The sequence below is a fragment of the Crocuta crocuta genome, unplaced genomic scaffold (assembly GCF_008692635.1).
Source record: "Crocuta crocuta isolate KB4526 unplaced genomic scaffold, BGI_CrCroc_1.0 scaffold36, whole genome shotgun sequence".
NCBI lineage: Eukaryota > Metazoa > Chordata > Mammalia > Carnivora > Hyaenidae > Crocuta > Crocuta crocuta.
This window is the reverse complement of record NW_027532203.1, coordinates 12,911,360-12,928,706: the sequence shown is the minus strand read 5'-3', so window position 1 is coordinate 12,928,706 and position 17,347 is coordinate 12,911,360. Positions and strand designations below refer to the sequence as shown.

Below are 17,347 nucleotides of genomic sequence, written 5' to 3'. Positions count from 1 at the left end.
CGGACTCCTAGCCGACTGAGCCACCCAGGCACCCCTGATAGTTTGATCTTTTATGGACTTTATTTAAACCTCTAAGTGTGTTGCTTGGTTTATACATATATATTCCTACCTTAATCTGCTCTCTAATTCTATATGCCTATGTCTTACAGGTCCAAAAAGTATTCTTTATTGGGTGGAAGCAATTTGCTTATATCTAATGTGACAGATGATGATAGTGGAACTTACACCTGTGTTGTTACATATAAAAATGAGAATATTAGTGCCTCCGCAGAGCTCACAGTCTTGGGTAAGTCAATGGCTCAAGATTAGTTTACACTGTCCTTTTCAAAATATATTACTGTGACATTTTAAATGATTAGCCCTGAATTGCCTCTTGTGTTTATTAGTAGGAAATTGTAAAGTCCTAATATTTCACATATGTCTTTTCTCCACTTAGATTAATTGCATAGGGGTTAAATGCAGTGCTTGAATACTCGCTTATTGACTTAAGTCCAAATGCATCATTCTTCAATTATTCCAATGATACAACTGAAACCTATGAAAAATTATTAGTAAGCAAATGTGTTAAACAGCAAATGAGTTAAATAACAAATGAGAGATTCCCAAATATTTTATCTGGGGCAAATAAATGAAGGTATGAATGAGAGAAATTGTATAAACAATAAGCACTGGAGTGGAAAAGTCAGATATCACTTGAGATGACAAGGTCCCTGACATTAAATTCAAATGTCTTGGTAAGATTGTTTTGTTAATATGGAAATACTGGAGATGTGATGTTGAAAGTGAACCATTAAAATCAAATGCCTCTAAGGAAAACTTGCATAGAAAAAATCTTTTAAGAAATTTAATAGGCATGGATTGTACATATTATTCAGAAACGCAGTGTTACCTCATATTGCAAATTAATAATTGTTATATGGAGTAGGTACTCAAACACATATTTTTATCTTCTACCCTAGGTTGTTTTTATTTTTTTTAATTTTTTAATGTTTTCTTAATTTAGTTTTTGTGAGAGAGAGAGAGAGAGCAGGGGAGGGTCAAAGAGAGAGGGAGACAAGGAATCCAAAGACAGGTTCCAAGCTCTGAGCTAGCTGACAGCACCAAGCCTGATGCAGGGCTCGAACCCACAAACTGTGAGGTCATGACTAGAGCCAAAGCCGGACACTTAACTGACTGAGCCACCCAGGTGCCCCTACCCTAGGTTGTTTTTAGTCAGTTTCATTTGAATCATGTAATTTGGAGAATGTGCTTTACCGTTTGAATTCCAATTGCTTTTTCCTGTAATGACAACAAAAACAAAAATTGTTTGCCAGTCTTTGGATTTTTCCTCTGAAATAAACCTTTTTACGTTGTAAAAAGCCCAGGAGAAATCATAGGCTCTTTAAAAGTTATTCAGTAGAAATGAAAAGATATGGCATGCTGAGTACATCTGCTAACCTGTATCATAATATTATTATGCTATCCATTTTACTTATTGGCTTTAAAGTTTATTCAGAAAGTGCTTTCATCTTCAGATAGGGTAATGATGTATGTGAAGGTGAGACAATGGAGTTGTTTGTTCTTTGATCAAACTGTAAATATTAAACTAAGAACAGGCAAAAGACTTTAATTTTCTGGTTTTAGAGACACCATTATTCTAACTGAAATATTAGCTTGTCTTTAAAATGGCTGCAATTTAATGGTGTCATTTCATAGGGAATTTTTATGGTGCAACGAAGAACTTTTACATTTGTAACATCAACATATAGCAACACAGGATGGCTATAGAGAAATTATTTTGTAATATGTACTACTCATTATGAGGCAAATACAGTCATAGTAGTATCTAGAATTTATAATCATCATAGGTAGACTTCTAATTGCAAATATATGAGGTTAGATTTTACATCAAATTAATACACAATATTTAGACACATGATGCTTCATATTGATATCTAAGCCAAATGCATATACATTATGATTTCTGAGAAATTACTTAGCCAAGAAATATATATAGGATCATATATACATGCACACATACTGACATTCATAGTCTCTTCTTCTGTGTTCCTGTGTACATGTATATGTTCTCCAGTGCTGTATTGTTGAATATTATCTTGTTTCCATGTTCTATTTAAACACACACACACACACACACACACACACACACATCAAAAAACACTGTGATGATAATTCTTCTGTATCTTTGTCATTTATTTGCTTATATCCTAAGGAAAATTATCACAGAAATGTTTATGCTCACACCAGCAGTGCAAGAATTGCCAGTCTCTGAATGAATACATTTCTCTCCATGCCCGAATATTTGCCTAACAACTTTATAAAATGGAGTCTCTTCTAATTTGCATCCTTATTAAATTTAGATTTCTTTTTATAGTTTTACTGGACATTTGCGTTTTATAGTTCATGAGTTACCTATCAATCTTTTTAATCTTCATATATTTATTAAAATACTCATCTTTATTTTGTTGATGTGCAGGAACTCTCTACATAGGAAGAATAGTAACTGCTGTGTAGGCTTTTTGTGGGTGTATTTTGTTGTTTCTGTTTTTTGTTTGCATTTTACATTTTGTATAGGGTATCACATATTTTTCTTTATGGATGCAGGCTTTGTTGCACTAAGACTCAAATTTTTATTCTAAATGAATCACCCTAGTTCCAAAAATCTCATGCCTTAATTCAGGAGATAATCATAATACGATTTAACTAAATTACCCAGGATTTAAAATAAATGTTGTTGTAATAAAACCTTTGATATAGTCGTTGACTATTCTGATATAAAGTTAAGCTCATCCTGCAGGACTGAGTTTATATGAAAAATGTAATTTATTACTTTTTTTAAGTAAAAGATGAGAAGAAATGAACTTCATTTTCAGTGTTATCCAGATAGTTTTCATCAGTTTTAAGAATTTAACCATAATGTAAATTATTCATAAGATAAAATCCCGCAAGAAATCCAAGCTTGTGCTTATAAGCTTTAATAATGCATTTTATCAGGCTTTTGTTTTGCCTTTCAAATCATGGTTCTTTCCTGCACTTAGACTAGCTTTGAATGTGAACCTGCATGAACTAAGACTTTATTTAAATATGATATCATTTTGTACACAGCAAGAGAAATTCTGTGGTCTTCTTCAAGAGTTTCAGAGTTAACAAACATTAAATATATTTAAAGAACTTACACTATAAAATGGATATTAAACGTTCCATAATAGGGGCTACTGGGTGGCTCAGTCAGTTAAGCATCAGACTTCAGGTCAGGTCATGATCTCAGTTGACTCATTTGAGCTCCACATTGGGCTCTGAGCTGACCACATAGAGCCTGCTTTGGATTCTCTGTCTCCCTCTCTCTCTGCCCCTCCCTGGCTTGTGTACTTTCTCTCTCTCAAAAATAAAAAATAAACTTTTTTTTTAAAGTTTCATAATAGTTAACCCTCTGGAGGAAATCTGTATTAGATAGGATTAAGGACAACTTATTTAAAGTGCATATAAATAAATAACAAATTCTTAATAATAACCATTTATGTTAATGTTTCTGATCTATTAGAATATTTATCAATATAGCATTGGTATGTGTATTTTGAGTACATGGACTGCACTAGGTTCTGGGAAACCTTCAAAAGGTGTGAAGTCTGGCTTTATGGGGCTTGTAGTATAATTACAAATTCATACAATTAACTGCCCTCATTGCCCCTAGTGAATTGCCTGTCTTTTGAGTACATTTTTCCCCTCAATTTTGTATGTTTACATGGAATCTGTGAAGATATGAGAGTTCATAGTCTTTGCTCTCATAAAAGACAGAACCTGAGTAAGCAGTGACAGGCGAAGTCCTGAAAAGTGGATTGCAGAGGGAGGATTTCTGAGTAGTGTTGCCAGTTTATATTCTGTTTAAAACACTAGTGCCGTGACTATTTTTTTAACTTTGTTTTTCAAAAAAGAGCTAAAGAATGGTATTCTGTCCATTATTATGTCCCAGATAACCAGATTTCTGGCTCAAGAATTATAATCACCCCTAACAAACATTCAGGAGATTTGTCTGATGTATTTTTATAAACTTTACCGTAGGTCTAGATGGATTCAAGGTCTGAATCAATGCAGAAATCCATACTTTAAAAAGGTATGTGATCTTTAACCAAGGCAGTGTCTGGCCTTGGATGAGCCCTGTGCCTTGTCCATATACACACAGCAGGAGATGTCTCACTCTTCAGGAGAAGCCATTAGGTGTAACATTGGTGACAAAATGAAAACAGTTTTGAGCTTTCTCAAAAGGATTTTAGAATTCTTCTTAAAGCTGTCTGCAGCAATATAAACAATATATACTGTTAGAAGTTATCCTTTGTGTACAGGTTTTCTCAATTATTTGCCTTATCAACCTTTTAGAGAAACGATGGCTAGAGTTGGCACCATCTGGCTTTGTAGACCACAAGTAAGTCTGTTAGGTCAGTACTTTGCACATAATTGATAACTTGTAACCAAATCTAAGGGTTCTCATATCCTTTCCCCGCCCCTGTAACACATCACTGCATGTGGTGCTTGACTTTATACTTCCCACAAGAAAACACCACTGAAAAGAAGTCCTTTGGAGCAAGTGTTTCGCCTGCCTGGGATTTCTCCTTTTGGGACAGGTATCTATGGGTCACCCTCTAGGAATGTGTTCTGAATGGTTCTCTACTGACCTACAGTATGCTGAGCTCACACAGGTATCTTCTTTTTAATTTTTTTTTTTTTTTTTGGTTTACTTATTTTTGAGAGAGAGAGAGACAGACTGAGCAGGAGAGGGGCAGAAAGATAGGGAGAAACACAGAATCTGAAGCAGGCCCCAGGCTCTGAGTTGTTAGCACAGAGCCCCTTGCGGGGCTCAAACCCACCAACTGTGAGACCATGACTTGAGCCAAAGTCGGATGCTCAACAGACTGAGCCACCCAGGCGCCACTGTATTATTTTTTGAATGCCATGATGATAATAAATTTATTAGTATCCTTATAGTCAAAAATCTGATAAAAAGTATCATTATCTAAGCAATTATATTTTTCTTCCCTAAATTACATGTTATAATATTCTGTATATTTATATTGATCAGGCATAAAGTAACAGCAATCGGTAAGAAATTATGGACTACTACAACGAAATAAACAGTGTTTATGACCTTTATAATTTTTTAAAAATTTCTTAATGTTTATTCAGTTTTGAAAGACAGAAAGTGACAGAGTGTGAGTTGAGAAAGGGCAGAGAGAGGGAGACACAGAATTTGAAGCAGGCTCCGGGCTCTGAGCTGTCAACACAGAGCATGACGTGGGGCTTGAATTCACAAACTTTGAAATCATGACCATAACAGAAATTGGATGCTTAACCTACTGAGCCACCCAGGTGCCCCTGACCTTTATACTTTTTAACTTTATACTGTTTGTTTTCTTTTTTCCCATTTTTTTGTATTTCTTATTTTTATATATTTTTAAAATTTAAATCCAAGTTAGTTAACACATAGTGTAATAATGATTTCAGGAATAGAATTTAGTGCTTCATCACTAATGTACAACACCCAGTGCCCATTCCAAGTGTCCTCCTTAATGCCCTTGCCCATTTACACCATCCCCCCACCCCACACTACACCAGCAACCCTCAGTTTGCTCTCTTGTAGTTCAGTCTCTTATGATTTGTTTCCCTCATATAATGTTTTTATAATAATTTTGCTTCCGTTCCCTTATGTTTATCTGTTTTGTTTCCTAAATTCTATATATGAGGGAAATCATATATTTGTCTTATTGGACTTTTTGTGCTTAGCATAATATACTCTAGTTCCATCCATGTTGTTTAAAATGGGAAGATTTCATTCTCTTTGATCATTGAGTAATATTTCATTGTATATATGTACCAGATCTTATTTATCCATTCATCAGCTGATGGACATTTGAGCTCTTTCCATACTTTGTCTATTGTCAGTAGTGCTGCTATAAACATTGGGGTGCATGTGCCTCTTCGAATCAGCACTCCTGTATTCTTTGGATAAATACCTGGTAGTACAACTGCTAGGTAGTGGGGTAGTTCTATTTTTAATTTTTTGAGGAACCTCCATACTATTTTCCAAAGTGGCACATCAGTTTGCATTCCCACCAACAGTGCAAAAGAGTTCCTCTTTCTCCACATGCTCACCAACATCTGTTGTTACCTAAGTTGTTAATTTTAGCCATTCTGACAGGTGTGATGTGGTATCTCACTGTGGTTTTGATTTGTGTTTCCCTGATGATGAGTGATATTGAGCATCTTTACATGTGTCTGTTAGCCATCTGGATGTCTTCAATTATTTATTTATGTCTTTTGCCCTTTTCTTCACTTGATTATTTGTTTTGTTTATTCCCTCTTTGGAAAAGTGTTTATTCATGTCTTTTGCCCTTTTCTTCACTGATTATTTGGTTGGGTTTTGTTTGTTTGTTTGTTTTGTTTTATGGGGGGTCTTATTGTTTTTTGTTTTTGGTGTTGAGTTTGATAAGTTCTTTATAGATTTTTGATACTAACCCTTTATCTGATATGTCATTTGCATATATCTTCTCCCATTCTATAGGTTGCCTTTTAGTTCTGCTGATTGATTCCTTCACCATACAGAAGGTTTTTATCCTGATGAAGTCCCAGTAGTTCATTGTTGCTTTTGTTTCCCTTGCCTACAGAGACAATGTTAAGTAAGAAGTTGTTGAGGCCAAGGTCAAAGAGTTTGTTGCCTGTTTTCTCCTCTAGGATTTTGGTGGCTTAGGTCTTTCATCCATTTTGAGTTTAGTTTTGTGTATGGTATAAGAAGTGATCCAGAGTCATTCTTCTGTATGTCACTGTCTAGTTTTCTGAACACCATTTGCTGAGGAGACTGTCTTTTTCCATTGGGTATTCTTTCCTGCTTTATCAAATATTAGTTCGCCATACATTTAGGGGTCCATTTCTGAGTTCTCCTATTCCATTTATCTATGTGTCTGTTTGTGTGCCAGTACCATACTGTCTTGATGATTACAGCTTTGTAATACAGCTTGAAGTCCAGATACCTCCAGCTTTGGTTTTCTTTCTCAAGATTGCTTTGGCTATTCAGGGTTTCTTCTGGTTCCATACAAATTTTAGGATTGTTTGTTCTAGCTCTGTGAAGAATACTGGTGTTATTTTGATAGGGATTACATTGAATATGTAGATTGTTTTGGGTAGTATTGACATTTTAACAATATTTGTTCTTCCAGTCCATGAACATGGAATGTTTTTCCACTTTTTGTATCTTCTTCAATTTCTTTTATAAGACTTCTGTACTTTTCAGTGTATATATTTTTCACCTCTTTGGTTAGGTTTATTCCTAGGTATTTTATGGTTTTTGGTGCAATTTTAAATGAGATCAATTCCTTGATTTCTCTTTCTGCTGCTTCATTATCTGCGTATAGAAATGCAACTGATTTCTGTACATTGATTTTATATCCTGCAACTTTACTGAATTCATGTTATCAGTTCTAACAGTTTTTTGATGGAGTCTTTTGGGTTTTCCACATAGATTATTATGTCACCTGTGAAGAGTGAAGTTTGATTTCCTCCTTGCTGATTTGGATGTCTTTTATTTCTTTGTGTTGTCTGATTGCTGAAGCTAGGACATCCAATACTATGTTAATAGTGGTGAGAGTGGACATCCTTGTCATGTTCCTGACGTTAGGGGAAAACTCCTAGTTTTTCCCCATTGAAGATGATATTAGCTGGGGTCTTTAATATATAGACTTTATGATCTTGAGGTATGATCTTGAGGTATGATCCTTCTATCTATTTTCCTGACAGTTATTTTTCAAGAAATGAGGCTATGTTTTGTTAAATGTTTTTTTTCTGCCTCTATTGATAGGATCATGGGGTTCTTTTCCTTTTATTAATGTGATGTATCACATTGATTGATTTGCAGATATTGAACCAGCCTTGTATCCCAGGAATAAATCCCACTTGATTATGGTGAATAATTCTTTTAATGTATTGTTAGATCCAGTTTGTAAGCATCTTGTTGAGAAATTTTGCATCCATGTTCATCAGGGAAGTTGGTCTGTAGTTCTTCTTTTTAGTGGGGTCTTTGGTTTTGGAATCAAGGTAATGCTGGCATGGTAGAATGAGTTTGTAAGTTTTCCTTCCATTTCCATTTTTTTGAACAGCTTCAAAAGAACAGGTGTTAACTCTTCTTTAAATGTTTGGTAGAATTTCCCTGGAAAGCCATCCGGCCCTGGACTCTTGTTTGTTAGGATATTTTTGATTGCTGATTCAATGTCTTTACTGGTTATGGGTCTGTTCAAATTTTCTATTTCTTCTGTTTCAGTTTGGTAGTTTATATATTTCTAGGAATTTGTCCATTTCTTCCAGATTGCACAATTTGTTGCCATGTAATTGCTCATAATATTCTCTGATTACCGTTTGTATTTCTGTGGTGTTGGTTGTGATCTCTGCTGTCTCCTTCATGATTTTATTTATTTGGGTCTTTTCCTTTTTCTGTTGATCAATCTGGCTAGGGGTTTATCAGTTTTCTTAATTCATTCAAAGAACCAGTTCCTGGTTTCATTTATCTGTTCTACAGTTTGTTTTTTATTTTGATATTATTGATTTCTACTCTAATTATTATTGTTTCCCCTCTGCTATTTTTGGGCTTTTTTGCTGTTCTCTTTCCAGCTCTTTTAGGTGTAAGCTTAGGTTGTATATTTGAGACCTTTCTTCCTTCTTTAGCAAGGACTGGATTGCTATATACTTCCCTCTTCTGACCACCTTTGCTGCATCCCGGAGGTTTTGAGCTGTCATGTTTTCATTTTCATTGGCTTCCATGTACTTTTTAACTTCCTCTTTAATTTCTTGGTTAACCCATTCATTCTTTAGTCTCCAAGTATTCGTGGTCTTTCCAAATTTTTTCCTGTGGTTGACTTTGCGTTTCATAGCGTTATGATCTGAAAATATGCAATGTATCATCTGGATCTTTTTGTATTTGTTGAAGGCTGATTTGTGACCCATTATATGGAGAATGTTCCATGTGCTCTCAAAAAAAATGTCGCACAGATATGTTCTTTAAGCCCAATGGCATTGGATTAAGTATATTAAATTATATTTTAATGTATATAGTATATATACATACATTTACATGTGTACATATATATACATGTGTATATGCAAATATAGACATATAATGTATAATACACATATATTTCCTATTTCTAAGAAAATGTTGCTTTAAAATCCCTTTCCATATTCTTTCAAATGCATATGGTTACCTTAACCATTACATAAGGTACTGATTCTGCAAATAGATAATAGTCCAACTTATTCAACAAATTTTAGAAAATCCATCTTAAAAGTGAGTTAAGAAGACAGCAGATTAAGATTTGCAGAAGAAGTTAAAAACCCCTGTTAAAAACTATCATTTTGTTACATAGTGGGTCAGGAAAGTACCATTAGTAGCTCACTTTCTTCTGAGAATGCTTAAGAATAATAAAATTGATGGCTAGGTATATAGTGAGCTAACTAACCACAGCTTGTAGGCCCAGATATACAGCTGAAGTGCAACATCCATAGCAAGGCAGCAGCTGGCAGTTGAGTGCATTTTTTGTGCTCTGCCAGACACTCTTTGGGCACAGAAGCATGCATATGACACCAGCCCTGGCCTCAAAGACTAGTTAAGTAAACAGACAAGAAGTAGGCAATTACTAAAAAGGCCAAAGAAAACTTGGAAAAGAGGGAGGTGAGGGGCCCTTAATAAACAATTCAACAGTGATGAAGGAAAGGAGTTGGGATTTGGGGGGAGGGTTGAAGAGATAAGCCAGCAAAGGTCTGGAGATAAACCATGGATGGGGAAGAGGAAATGATCTTATTTGACTGAAGAGTGTGGTTTGAAAGGGAGTCCGATAGTGAACTGGGAAAGTGGTATAGATCCTGAATGGTTTGCTAATGTGGTTAGGTTTTCATCTTGAGGGCAGTGGAAAGACACAAATTGGTTTTTGGGTTGTGCCTTATTAGCTATTTCATCTTGGCCAGTTATTTAACTCCCTAATGTTCAATCCCTTCTATTGTAAAGAATGATAATTACTTCCTCATAGGGCTTAATGATTGCTTAAATATGAAATTTGGGAGAAGATGATTCTGGAATAGGAGACATGGTTTTGGGTGCTGTAGGAAATAGAGAAATATAAGATGCACTTCCAGTCCTCAACAAAAGCCTAAATCATAGTTGCAAAAATTAAGCAAAAACAAAACAAAATAAAAACAAAATGTCACAAATATTAAAACATCCTATGCACCCTCTCCATTCCCATTGTTCCTCACCTATAAAATGTACAAAGCAACAACTAGTCCCTATATAATTCTCATAAATCATGGAAGTATCTATCATATAATGATGTTCTGATAATGCACAGAAAATGTCTGTCAGTCGTCTCAAGAAACAGACAAATATTGGGGCGCCTGGGTGGCTTAGTCGGTTAAGCGTCCGACTTTCGCTTAGGTCATGATCTTGCGGTTCGTGGGTTCGAGCCCCGCGTCGGGCTCTGTGCTGACTGCCAGCTCAGAGCCTGGAGACTGTTTCAGTCTGTGACTCCCTCTCTCTCTGACCCTCCTCTGCTCACGCTGTCTCTCTCTCTCCTAGAAATAAATAAAACATTTTAAAAAATTAAAAAAAAAGAAACAGACAAATATTAGGCTTCTGGGACAAGGGTGGTATCCAGATTTGTAAAAACATTTTATCTTTTTAAGTTCCTCTGTGTCCCCACAGCCTGTTCTCCATGCTTTCTTCCTAGCTATATTGTGAGAATAAACAGACACCATGTCTTATCCATCTTGGCCACTCAAACCCTTGATTGGTTCTCTGGCTCATCTGAGTTTTAAACATAAACATAAGGAATGTAATTGTATATACATTGTATATAAGTTATATAACTTTCTATCAAAATATTTTAAAAGCTCTTTATGGAGACTCATGTGTTTTTATAGAACATTGCTATGGACTGAATTCTTTCCCCCCAAATCCATAGGTTGAAGACTTAATTTCCAGTGTGACTGTATTTAGAGATAGGACCTTTTATTAAGCAGGTAATTAAGGTTAAATGGAGTCCTAATAACGGAGCCCTAATCCAATAGGAATAGCATCTTTATAAGAAGAGGAAGAGGCATCAGATCTCTCTCTCTCTCTCTCTCTCTCTCTCTCTCTCTCTTCCTCTTAGTGCAAACACACAGAAAATGGGGCATGTGGGGACACAGAGTGGGCACTATCTCCAAGCCAAGGAGAGATTTCTCACCAGAAATCAACCCTGCTGCCCCTTTGATCTTAAACTTCTAGACCTCATAACTGTGAAAAAATAAGTGTATGTTGTCTAAGCCACCCAGTCTGTGGTGATATTTTGTTACAGCAGCTGGAGCAGATGAATATAACCAAAGAAAGAATCATTGTACTGTTCATTATACTGCTAAAAAGATTCTTGATTAGTTTTGTAGAAACATAAACTACAACAAAGCAGTATATTGCCAACACTTCTTATATATTGTTAATACCAACAATCTTAAATTTCCAAGGGTGTGAAAAAAGAAGTCCCTCTTACAAGAGCAATGAATCAAAAGCTATTTCTCTGTTTATATAGTAGGTTATATAAACATGTAGTTCAAAGACCTAAACATTCCCGAGCTTATTTTTTCCTTAGTATCATGGTCTTTTTATTTAATAATTTATAGACATAAGGTATTACTAACATTTTAGATCCTATAATTTTGAATGATCTATCCCAATTTTAATAACAAATACATCATTAACTATGAATAAACTGTTTTTTCTCTTTTTTGACTCAATTCTTAGATATGCTCTATAAATTCAATTTACTACAGCATGCATGCAGATGTTCACACTCCATCAACTCTCAGATATGTCTAGTAATGGAAGGAAATATGATAATTAAAAATTGATATGACTTTGTGTCCTTTTATTTTGTGCTTATGCTTTAGTTTTATAATTATTTACTGAAGCATATGTGATGTATTGCTACTTTATGAGCATGTATAATTAGTCAAGGAGGGAACTGACCCATTCATTTGTTTGGAGAGTAACTGGATTGTTTGGAGAATAACTGGACATACTCCTCCAGTAACATGTTCAGTTGCCTCCTTTCTAAACTTGCTGTTGAATCACCAATGTTGGGTTTGGGGCTTAGGTTCTTAGCTATAAACAGAAAGTGGTGGGGGTTCCTGCATGGCTTAGTTGCTTAAGCGTCCGATGTCAGCCTGGGTCATGATCTCACAGTTCATGGGTTTGAGCCCCGCATCCAGCTCTGTGCTGACAGCTCAGAGCCCGGAGCCTGCTTCTTTGGATTCTGTGTCTCCCTCTCTCTCTGCTCCTCCCCAGCTCATGCTGTCTCTTCCTCTCTCTCTCCCAAAAATAAATAAACCCTAAAAAATTTTGTAAGTGTTTATAAGATATATTAATAAAGATAATATTTATCCCTCGACTACAATGTGTAACTCTTTGTTTGAATGGAATTCTTCTGAATTTACAACATCACTGCTTCTTCCCAAGTAGAAGTGCTTAAATTTCATGTCTATCTATAATTGGCCTTTATGAGCAGTGACCTCCTCACCCATATGCATTTAATGGATATAGTCATAAAAGCAGTGCCTTAGGTAAGTTTCTATTGATTATCTTTCACAGGGTAATTGCCAAATGGATCATAATGAAATTAGTTCAGAGGTGGGGGTTTTTTTTCATGTAGGGATATGATCCCAAATGTATGATACAAATGCATAACAAAAAGCAGAATTAATTTAAAAGATCAAAATAATCTATTTGCTGTTTCTTCCTATACTATGTTGATTTCTTATTATAGTTACTTTTTTTCACCTGAAATCATAGCCACTATAAGAGCACAAAAGTTCTATCCAAAGTAGTGTTTAGGAGATACTGCTGAATGTGTTAGAAGAAACATGGTATGTTCAGACAGTTAGTGTAAAGTGATTCAGTATTAAAATTCCAATTCTCCCATCTGTGGAAATACTAGCGGCATTTGTGACAGATTTATTTATTCATCACACCAGTATTTGTTTAAAGACCTACTATGTAGATCTCTACCCTCTTCCCTCTTTCACTGGAAAAACAACTTGAAAAGGTTTTTGCGTTTATCCTTGAGATGGCTATGAATCTATTGTTTTTTTCTTTCTCAGAAAGATGAGGAAGTTAGTGAAGGCTCCAGAGAGAAAGGTGAAGGCAATGTACTAATTCAGAGCATTAAAAAGGCAATCTAAGGCTATGATTTTAATTAGCCCTAACAGTCTCAGCAAGGTGAATTGACCATCTGTGGTTTAGAGAGAGAGCTGCTGACAGGGGCAGAAAGCTTCCCAAAAGGGTGTTCCATGTCAAAGTTGTCCTGAGGTACCACACGTACATATTATCCCAAAAGGAGTTGGAGTTTGATAGGACTCAAACTACATTAAGACAAGAGTACTTTCATTAAAGATAGCAAGAGTTAGCTTCAGTTGTGCCTGCCAATTTTGGAAGGCTGGAGAGCAAAGCATGACATTTCTTTTTGTACTTTCAAAAGACTTTCATTTCAGACTTCGTATTTAATATATCTAGGTATCATCATGTTAGTTTTACATAGTGAGATGTGGACTTATCTTTAGTATGATCCAGTATATTTGAGCAGGAAACCACCAGATTACACCTGTATTCATATTCCTCAAATTTGTATCATAAGATCAAGGCTTCTACTACCGCTTGATGGCAGTGCTTGTGCCTAAGGGCAAAATGCACCAACTTGAAAACATGATTGTAAATGGTAGACTCAATTAAAGTAAAGCAGTTGGTGTTCTTTCTATATGTTTGTTGATTTATTTATCCACTTATTCAACAAATGTGTATTGAAAGTGTAATAAGTTTCTTGCCTAATGCTTTAAAACAGCTTTATAGAGATACCATTCATTGTAATTCACGTACTAGACAACTTCACATTTGAAGTCTCCAGTTTAATAGTTTCAATATAATTATAGATGTTTGTCACCGTATCTGACCACAGTGAATTTTAGAACACCTTCATCAGCTCAAAAAGAAACTCTGTACCCTTTTAACTATCATCTCCTATCCACCTATTCTCTTTTCCCTCTACCTTACCAATAGCCTTTAGCAAAACACAAGTCTACTTTCCATCTCAGTAGGTTTCTCTATTATGGAAATTTTACAAAAATGGAATCATAGGATATATTGTGTTTAATGACTGGTTTCTTTAACTCAGTAAAACACTTTCAAGGGTCAATCTTGTTGTAGTGTATATGAGTAGTTCATTACTTCTTATAACCGAATAATATTCCAATATTCCATTCTCATTCTCTCTCTCTCTCTCTATATATATATTTATATATATATAATATTTATATATATAATATATATATTTGTATATATTATATATATTTATATATTATATATTATATATAATATATATGTATATATGTATGTATAGAGAGATATATATTCTATATATATACATATATATATTCCATGTTTTATTTACTCATTAGTTGGTGAGCATTAGGATCATATCTGCTTTTGTCTATGATTAATAATCTTGTATAAACATTTATGTGCAAGTTTTTGTGTGGACCTATGTTTTCAGTTCTCTTGAGTATATAGCTAGGAGTGGAACCACTGTGTCATATGGTAACTCTATGCTTAATCATTTGAGGAACTGCCAGATATTTTCCAAAGAGACTCTACCATTTTGCATTCCTACTAGCAATGCATAAATATTTCTATTTCTTGGGGTATCTGGGTGGCTCAGTCAGTTAAGCGTCCTACTTCAGCTCAGGTCATTATCTCATGGTTCGTGGGTTCAAGCCCTGCATCGGACTCTGTGCTGACAGCTTAGAGCCTGGAGCATGCTTTAGATTATGTGTCTCCCTCTCTCTCTCTGACCCTCTCCTGCTCATGCTGTCTCTCTTTCTCTTAAAAATAAATAAAAAACATAAACAAATAAATAAATGTTTCTGTTTCTCTACATCTTCATCAATAATTGTTATTAGCTAACTTTCCTTTTTTTCTTAATTCTGGCTGGCTTCCTGAGTGTCAACTGGAATCTCATTGTGGGTTTGATTTGCATTTCCCTGATCACTAATGATGTTTAGTATCTTTTCATGGATTTATTGGCCATTTATACATCTTAAAGAAATGTCTTTTCAGATCCTTTGTCCATTTTATATTTTTAAGTTTATTTATGAGAGAGAGGGAGAGTGCACACACACATGGGTGAGGGGCAAAGAGAGAGGAAGAGAAAGATTTCCAAGCAGGCTCTGCACTGTCAGCACAGAGCCCAACATGGGGCTTGATCCCATGAACCATGAAATCATGACCTGAGCTGAAATCAATAGTCAGAGGCTTAGCTGACTGAGCCACCCAGATGACCCCCACCCTTTGCCCATTTTAAATTGGGTTATTTGTCTTTTTATTATTGAGTTGTAATGGCTTTTTTCTGAGCATATGTATTTAGGGTGAGGTATACCACTTTCATAGGGACAAACCAAATGGAATGCCACACAGAGGAAGTAATGAGGGCAACATGAGGTCCCTGGCTATTTGGGTGAAGACATTTGAGTTCACAAAGACCAATTTTTTGTGTGTTTAGTTTGTTGTTCTTTTAAACTGATGCTATATCACATACGCAATGCTTTTTGAAATTTGGATCTGACGTTATGTGTGGCAGCCCCTCTCCCTTCCCTGTTCTTTCATAATTTCCTGTTAATTCCACTATTAACATATAACGACTGGTAGGCAGTTTCTCAAGGGGGAGGGATATCTAAATCATTGTCACATCCCCAGTGTCTTATGTACTAGTTGACATGAATTACACATTTAAGAAATACTTAAGGAATGCACATTTTTTCCCTCTCAGTATTGAATTTGGATTTTCATTCTGAATGTTGAATTTCAGTACATGAAAAAAAACTACAACAGTTCTCATTCTTTTAGTTCTTCTTGTGAACAAAAAAGAAAATCTCTGTATACAATGCTCTGACTGCAAGTGTTCTTTCTCATTTTATCTATATTCTTATTGTTCAGAAAAGCTGTTGCTATGCAATAGCAATAAGAATTTTGCTATTCTAAATAACAATAGTGATATGTTGGCAGTTATTCCCTGTGAAACACATTTTGGGTACAAGTTTGGGGTGATACAAATGGACGAAGTTAAAGATGCAGCGCCTGTACAATTAAGTGAGGCATTTAATACAGATGAAAGCTAAAAAGTCCTGTTCATGAACATTCTCCGAGATGTGTGTTTTTAGGTATTCCTAACAAAAATGAAAAAAAAAAAGTAAAATAAGATGAAACAAAAAATCATCTGTGATTGCCTGAGTTCGGAAAATGTTGGATCAAACAGAGTGAATTAAACAGGTATATACTTCAGGACATGTCAGAATCTCTAGCAAGCTAATATTTGGGAAATGCTATGTGAGATTAGGGAAGTTTGAAACTGTTTTTTTGTTTTGTTTTGTTTTCTGTATTTGGAGATGGAAAGAGAGCTTCAGGTGAAGAATGTCTAGCTATCAGCAGAAAAGTTATTCCACTCTGGCCTATATGTAATGGCCACTTACTGTATACATTTTTATGGAAACTGCCTACCCAATTAAAAGAGGATTTTTACCATGATTAATGGGTGTACCTGATTTTTTATTCTTGCAGTTCAGACCCATTACACGTTCTGTAAGAAGCAACATGATGCCAGTTTAATCACAGCCCAGCGCTTCTCTAAGAAAAGCAATTTCCTACTAAGAAAAATAAATATGATATTTGAGAGTTTTCATCCACTGCTTCTTTAAAGGATCAGCAAAGAAAATAATTAGCCCAAGTGATTACATTATATAATTCAATTTTCCCTTGGTATGTTCTTACTGACATTCAAAAAGTAGTTAGTGAATCCGACTGCCAAATACACAGTAATAACACTTTATCACCAATTTACAGGCATGAAAACAAAAGAAATTTCAAATGAGCTGGGGGATTACGGGGTGTGTGTGTGTGTGTGTGTGTGTGTGTGTGTGTATGAGAGAGAGAGAGAGAAAGATAGACAGATAGAGAGAGAGAGAGAGAGAGAGAAAGCGAGCGCTTCATAAAGGGTGGTTAGCCTGATGTGGGGATTGTGCACATAATAGCACATAATACTCTTTCTCCTTTGGAGTGATAATTTAGCTTGCAAAATATCTGGGGAACTAAGAGGACACAAGGTCACTATGCACATATATGTAAGAAGGAAAAGTGACACAGGGACATGTTCCCTGTTTGATTTTAAAACAATAATAAAATAATAATGAAATTCTGGCCTCAGAAGAAGATATCAGTGAGCGAATTTTTCTCCTCATCACC

The 17,347-nt window shown here is 35.3% G+C and overlaps 1 protein-coding gene across 1 annotated transcript in view; it reads left to right on the top strand.

The window, feature by feature from the left end:
- The window catches only part of DCC (DCC netrin 1 receptor), a 750,532-nt gene that overhangs the window by 143,028 nt on the left and 590,157 nt on the right, over positions 1-17,347 (top strand). The window contains exon 5 of the mRNA XM_077777558.1: positions 150-286. Coding sequence (XP_077633684.1) covers positions 150-286 — 137 coding nt within the window. The remainder of the gene's footprint in view (positions 1-149; positions 287-17,347) is intronic.